This window comes from Misgurnus anguillicaudatus, chromosome 24, assembly GCF_027580225.2.
Source record: "Misgurnus anguillicaudatus chromosome 24, ASM2758022v2, whole genome shotgun sequence".
NCBI classification, from domain to species: Eukaryota; Metazoa; Chordata; class Actinopteri; order Cypriniformes; family Cobitidae; genus Misgurnus; species Misgurnus anguillicaudatus.
The window spans coordinates 33,640,538-33,648,297 of record NC_073360.2 but is presented as its reverse complement, the minus strand read 5'-3'; the positions used below and the strand labels follow the sequence as shown (position 1 = coordinate 33,648,297).

The 7,760-nt window shown below is 36.3% G+C and overlaps 1 protein-coding gene across 1 annotated transcript; it reads right to left on the bottom strand.

Annotated features, from left to right (window-relative positions):
- Positions 1-1,355: 1,355 nt before the first annotated feature.
- Positions 1,356-5,450, bottom strand: LOC129438470 (uncharacterized). Its single transcript, XM_073863444.1, has 7 exons — positions 5,083-5,450; positions 4,617-4,904; positions 3,329-3,461; positions 3,222-3,263; positions 2,467-2,535; positions 2,326-2,344; positions 1,356-2,208 (listed from the first exon to the last, which is right to left on the bottom strand). Exons 3-7 carry the CDS (start codon positions 3,433-3,435, stop codon positions 2,152-2,154), a joined length of 294 nt encoding a protein of 97 aa, XP_073719545.1. The 5' UTR covers positions 3,436-3,461; positions 4,617-4,904; positions 5,083-5,450; the 3' UTR covers positions 1,356-2,151.
- Between the last annotated feature and the right edge of the window lie 2,310 nt (positions 5,451-7,760).

Here is a 7,760-nt window from a genome sequence, read left to right as displayed (position 1 = left end):
CCCACCTCTGGTCCAGAAACACTTCCTGTTACAGTTTGTGACAGTTATTTTTTTATTTCACATATATTATTATCTTTAAGATGTTTGTTTAACTTCAGTTAATTCAGGTTTATATGTTCTGTTGGTTTATTTTATCCCAACGCTTATCTAGTGTTAAAAAACGGAAACAGGAAGTGATTCTGGACCAGTGTTGTTTACATCTTTTGAAATGGTCTAATGATGACAGAATTTTCTATTTTTGGTGAACTATCACTTTTTAACTGGGGGGCTTCTTCCTCCGCTTAGTTTTTTGGTTTACAAATTCTGCCATCTAAATAGAGATTCAGAAACTGGCTTTTAAAGTGGATGTTTGATGTAGCCCAAGAAAGATATTTACGTTGGAAACGATAACTCGCGTCATCATTTACTTTGGGATTTGGACCTTTTGCGCACCTTTAACATGTACAAATACACACTTACACAAAATACAGCTAGCACAATAAAACACAATTAAAACATGATAACATAATAATAAACTTGTTAACTAAAACTAAATCTTGGACTTAAGTTCCATCCCAGCTCTAAAACACCTATCTGTAATTATCAAGCAACCCTGAACACCTTGACTAGCTGGTTTACCTGGTGCATGTTCAAGTTCAAATCAGCGTGCAATGTTATGCTACAGTTTCCTACAGTAGTTGAACAACACGTTTCCCGGAAACGGTGTGCACCGGTATGCAACAGGGGCTGCATCCGAAAGCTTAGGCAGCTGACTTGTTGCCTCGCTGCCTCATGAGGCAATGACTTCGGAGGCATGAAGGCAGCTTCGAGAAACACATTTGGACATACTTCATAGGCAGCGTAATGGAATTCTGTTTGAAATATACACAGAAAGCCAGGATTTGAGATACGTTTTCTCTTGTTTGGTGGGTGTGTCAGATTTGGAGTCCAATCAGCAGCTGATTTATATTACGAATAAAATACGTCTCATTATTGTTTCAATATTCTTATTTAATTTCCAATTAATGAAGCAACCAAAGGCACTATATTTACATATTTGCCATACTATTACATTATGTAAAGTAAAGTTTTTAAAATAACCATTTCTTTCTTACTTTTTAACAGTTTAAATATCTTTGTCAATTTCAAAGTAACAGAAAGGTTTACAAATGGTTCATCTATTACATGGGGTAGAACCTTATTTTTTTTTTTTAATTTAATTTTTAAAGGTATAGCGGAAGATTTTCCCAAATTTTTGAAAAGAACCACCCCTCCACTTAAAAAAAATGCACATGTGCAACACTCTACCTGCTCCAGAGAGGGAACGTCTTTTAAACATGTGCACGAGAGAGAGCATGCATGAGCCTCTTTCGTCGCTCTGTTTATAAGTTGCTGTCGGCATAGCTCATACATTGAGATGTTTACCGTGTCTGCGCAGTTCGTGACTTGTGCCAGGGCTAGCATCGCTAATCATAGCTTACATCAACTTTTACTAGCAGTGATTTTACATGGATTTCTCCAAATAGCATTCCAAACTTACCTGTCGAGTAGAAACTTCGCGTGGGAAGCCCAACCTGTGCTTTGAGAGCACACCAGTGTGTGAAACATTCTCCTAAAAACACTCTGGTCTTGTGTCTTTCTTACGAGACCTTTCTCTTCTTGTCATACAATTCGTAGACACCTTTTCTCTTGCAACCCTCAGACATTTTAAAAAAAACACAGTGAGAACGTGAGCTTCAATGAATGGCTGAAACCGTAGCCCACCACATATACACCTAAAAGTGCGCATGAGCAGAAAGCGAACCTAGAGATAAGCACGTACGACGGTCAACATATCACCAGAATAATTGACAACTGGGATGACCAGTAGTCTTGGTGATCCACCTGGAAAAAGAAAATCTTCCGCTATACCTTTAAGTGTACGCTTATTTAAATGTAATTCTCAGTTAAAACAGCATTACAAAATTTTATGTTTACATTGATATTTCTATACATAAAAAACTGTTTGTTCAGCGTACTTGCTCATTGAAGCCAAACAGAGATACAGATGAACAAAATTAATAATGCATTTAATATAAAAAGTACCCATAACTGGATAAATGTTGACCATTGTTGGCTTTTTCTGTATAAAAACACTGTATTGTGTATACATTTTGGAGATTATGGAGATATTCATTCTACATTTTCATAATTGTTGAGATCTTCAACGTTGCTGTAAAACTCCTCATTCTTAAAGTTTCAATAGAGACACAGAGATAAGGTCAGTCAATAACATTTCAGACACTATTTGAAATTGAGTGTTAATTCACAGTGTAAAGAAATGGTAATGATTAGTTATATACTTACAGTGTAGTATTTTGGCTCACTGGGTTGCACAGGAAACAAATAATTATTGTTCTTTTTTTAAATCAATATAGTATTAAATCAATATAATACTTCACTGAAAAATACAGCTTTAGAGACTGACTGGATTTAAACGCACAGTACCTTTTTGGTGATGGCATATAAGTGTTAGAGGAGGGATTGTTTTCTAACACTGCATGTGCATCCTTTGACCTGTGAGCAGATGATTTTATTAAGGCCAATTCATACTGATCCATCAAACGCCATCAAATTCATTCATTTGAGAAAAAGAATGGCATTATTGCAAATGTCACCCTAAACACCCACAGTCTTCCTACAAGTTTGCACTTTCGTGATGTAATACCACTTTTGGCTGTCGGGAAGAAGTCTGCTATAAATCTCACACAAGTGCGGGCTCAGAAAAAGTCTGCATCAAGGGCGCATATCAACCGATATAGGGGCGCCAATGAGCACTCATAAAACCATAAAATGCCAAATAGGATACCCTACTATGGTCTTCTGGACTTAACTGACAAATGCATGGGGTGGCCATTGTAAGTCAACGATACTGCAAGTCTACATGAAGTGTTCCATTTGATATGTAGACAGTGATGCTGTTATTTAGACTTGTTGGATCAAAAAATTTGGCATAAGCCCCATTCACACCGCCAGCAACTAGCTGCGGCAGAGCATCATGATCCCATTCATTTCAATAAAAGCTTGGCTACTTTCAGCGACAATGATACACTATCTGTATACCTACTGTAAATGAGAAACTATTTGCTTACTTAACTTGCCTAACAAAAACAAATTGAAGTGTCATACTATATATAGTATAGTTCAGGCTTCTACATATGGTTACGTATGTGGTTAAAAAATAGCTAGATAGATAGGCTTACCTTTGATTAGTCTGTAATTCTTGCGTATCGTTAGGTGACGACCTACAATTCATATTGACATTGTTAATTTGAGAAGGTATAAGAATATATATGTTACACACATGTACCTGTTACACTTCTTGTATATGATGACTCCAGCAAGTATGCAAATGACAAGCAAGACAAATATAGGGGATAGAATGTAAGCCATATTTGTCTTCAGGTCAAAGGTCATCACATCAGTTCCATTTTGGGAAATAACTAAAGGAACAAGCAAGACATACATTTAGTTTTTTTGTGATGACATCCCCTCATTATTAACTTAGACAAAATATTAAACGCACTCTCAGATGTCAGCTTTGAATAAAAAGCATCTGATCAACATGTAATGTAAAAAGTGCATTTAAATACTCACTATTACAGATCTATAAAATGCTTTCCTGGTGTTTTGATTTATTTTGGCCTTTATTAACTCTTTCGCCGCCAGCATTTTTCATGATTTTCACAAAAGTTTAATGCCTTCCAAAAAATGCTCCTTTTTAAATATATAAACATACAATATATGAAATAAAAGAACAGACCCTCTGCTTTCAAAAAAAAAAAAAAAGTTTCATCCTACCTTCATGTGTTCTGTTTTTATCACCTCTCAAATATGTTTAGGTTTAATCAAAAACACCAAATTTTGAGCAAAAAGCTGAGATAATTCAATTTTTGTGAAGGACTTTTGATATAGATCAGATGCAGAGCGACCTTTAAAATATACACAGTACATACAGCTGTTTGCCCTAGGGCAATACTTCCGTTTTTTTATAAGTTGCTGAAGAGCGCCACCTGGTGGATAATAGTGGTATTGCAGATTGACGAGATAACTCGTCAATGGCGGGGAAAGAGTTAAAAACTCTGTTGTGCTGTTTGTTTGACACAAATGCAAATGCATATTCACAGATTTTTAACCATTTTTACAACTTAATAATGTTAAGCAAGCACATTAAATGAATATTTATGTAGCATACTATACAGATTAATTTCCCGAATACATCCAGACCACAATAAAATGTTTACAAAGCACATCAAATATTGATCCATTGCTTTATACCCATGCAACACGTGTGAATAGATTTTACAATAACTATATTCTTTTCTTAAATAATTGTGTAACAGAAATTGTGTCTATTACTATCTTACTAGCTCTTATTGTTGGTGACTTTAATATCCACATTGATAACCCAAAAGATGCGTTAGGGCTAGCTTTCATGAATGTTCTTTACTCTGTATTAGAAAAAAAATGTTTTAAAACTAACAAGGTTTGAGCATGTAGCAATAATGAAATAAGGGGGATTATTAGGCTGATATAATCAGTAATTGAAATTAGCATATAGACACATATTCTTTATGCAGTCATGTGTTCATACTCACAGACTTCAGTTGTGTTTTTTGTAGCTCTTATTGTTATGCCTCCATGATGTGTTACATTACACTCAATTTCTGACTGCTCATCCTTCACAACACCGGTGCGCGTCAATGCGATTTTCCACAGACCGTTTTCAATATGGAAATCGTCTACTTTATCAGATCCTTCAATACCCTTCAGAGTGATGTTTGGTTTGCTGTATGGACAGGTGTGGAAGGTAAAACATGCAACTGTAATGCTGTCACCAGTCGTCACACCTCCATATATATTGATAGTGGGCTGCCTTGGACCTGCTACATGAGTAGAAACATTAGAATTAGAATATGACATGTTATTACCATTCTTCCTCATTATACCTTTAAGTTAAAGACATGTTTTTTTTCTAAGTGACAAATTTTGCCAGTTGCTCATAATAAGACACCTAGAGAATTCATGAATAAAACAATAAGTTAAAGAAAAGTATTCACATACTGTCAACAATAATCGTCGAGGTGACATCATAAAACGTATAGGTGCGCCAATATTTTCTGGGTCAATCCATGCATATAATTTTTGTCCACTGTGCGACGGATTCACGCTTTTGATCAGCAGACTACAATCCAGATCTGAGTTTGTAGGGTTATATATATCAGTTTTTCCTCTGAACTTGTCAATAACTTTGCCTGGATTCCAGGGATCATAAACTAAAGGGTAGCCACGAGAGACCCACTGATGCCACACAACTCTACGTGGGTTAGTTGGTGGGTTTGAAGTGTAAGAGTAAGAGCACGGTATAACCAAACAGGAACCATTGAGGCCATGAATTTCTGATGGCATTCTCACTTCCCATGCCAAAGTCTCATACAGCAGAACACCTGTAAGAAAAATTCAGTGAAAAAGTTTACTGCTGTAAATTGCTAATTATTTGTTATAATATAAAACGTAAGCTCTTTTGTTATGCTGCAGAATTTACAATTTGGAGATGAATGTAGATAAAAATTAAGTATCTTTGTAATATTTATTGTTTATCAAAGTCGCTGAATACAAGCTACTGTCATGCAAGTTTAGATTTTTTTTCTTAAAGCTGCAGTGTGTAAATTTTTGCGGCATCTAGTGGTGAGGTTGCGAATTGCAACCTATGGCGTAGTCCACTGCTCACCCTTGCTTTTGAAACACATAGAGAAGCTACGGTAGCTGTCACCGGACAACCATGTCATTGTCGGAGACAACTTAATAAAAAAATATTGTCCGTTAAGGGCTTCTGTAGAAAAATGGCGCCACAAAATGGCGACTTCCATGTAAGGGGACCCTCTTTGTATGTAGATAAAAAGATCTCGTTTTAAGGTAATAAACACATAACGGTTCATAATGAAAGGTCTTTGTACACCCCTGATAATATAGTTTTGTATATTATTTTGCATTTCTGTCAAGAGATCCTTCTGAAAATTACACACTGCGCCTTTAATATCGACTCTTACAAAATATCAGAAGCATAAAGACATGAATGACAAACAGAAGAAAGGCACTTTACCTTGGAAAAGTAAATGAAGTAACAAATCCATAGCTTTAGGTCAAAATTATGTTGTTTATCATTTACTAAAAGAAAAATAGTTAATGTTAATAACACTTAATAAAACATAGGCTACACAAAAATAACTGTGTATAGGTAGTTTTTCATAAGCATTCCTATTTTCTCTGAAACTCGCATTATTTCAAATTCTTCACTGCAGCATATCCAGCATTACTCTGCAATCTGTAGAAGTAAGCTAATAATAAAATAATTCATGGGCGGAGGCTGAACTTCCTTTAAGGAAAGTCTAATGTGCTTCCCCCTAAAAACACAGACAGAATAAAGATTTTCTAACACCAGTATTACTTTCAAAGTGTCATCTGGCCACACGCTCGCAATAAATTAGGCAGCTTAGCTACATTTACAAACAGAAAATACAGGAAATGTGTTCACAACATTAAAAACAAAACCATTTTCAGGACTGAATGTCTTCTTTAGGCTTCAGTAAGTATTTAGTGTGACCTCTCTTGGCACGAAACACATCTTGAGCTTTTTAAAGGAGACTGAAGTCCTGAAGTAATTCGATTAAAAGTAGTATTTAATTTTATTTTGTATTTATTAAGAGATCTTGCAGTGGAAGAGTAGCCTGACTACATCAGACTTCGTACTTCCGCTAAATTTCATTACGCTTCTGTACTCAGTCTGAGATACCTCCCATTCAAACCGTTTTCCTCCGGTCTCAAAACGTCCGTCCAATCAACGAACAGAGGGCGGGCTGAGAGCCGTGACGTAGACGCTAAACGCCGAATCACGGTTGTAGTTTGTTGTGGACATGGAGATACAGAAAGCTATTTGCTCTGTTGTGGAGAACCGGCACTTGCCAACTTAAACCCGAACAAGAAAAGTGTTTGTTAAACATTTGAATGGAGATTATGTTGTTGCCCTACTCCTGACAAGTTTTTGGAAAAGTTTAATTTATCAACTTTACCGATCGTCAGCGAGAAACTGTGTGCAGCACAGCTTGACGTGCACAACGATTGAGAAATCATGGAAGGGAATTATATTGTTCACAGTTAATGGTGGAGGACGCGTGGGCAAGCATTCTTTGGTGACATACCTGATTAACCAGAAAATAAGGTAGGAAGATTTAATTTACATATGGTTATGGTTGTCTGGCGGAAGAGTTTGAGAGGAGAGAGGGGCGTTCCTCCCGTTAGACGTGAGTGGAAAGCCACCGTAAGGATAGTGTTCAACTAGCTCTGGCACGATTTACTTAACATAATCTGCAAAAGTCGTTCATAGCCATGTTAACTCTGGTATTTCGCTCGATGGGTTTGTTTTCACATCATACGTGTATTTTACAGCAGAGATTCGATGCGGCTGATCCGGCGCATAAAGCACATCATATCCAAATGTTATGTGTGATTGGCTTACGTTTAGACCAATGATTTTAAACTTCAGACAAGCCCCTCCCACGAGAAGGAAAACGATTGTCAATTATGCCCAGCCAGACTCTGTCTATGAAGCGAAACAAAATAGCAGAGGATGGTATAACCAGGCTAGTGGAAGAGTAGTTTACCCTAAATACTTTTATACTGTTTTAATCCTACATGCAAATTTCCTGCTTTTTTTGTATTATAATAAAAAGAATGAGAAATAA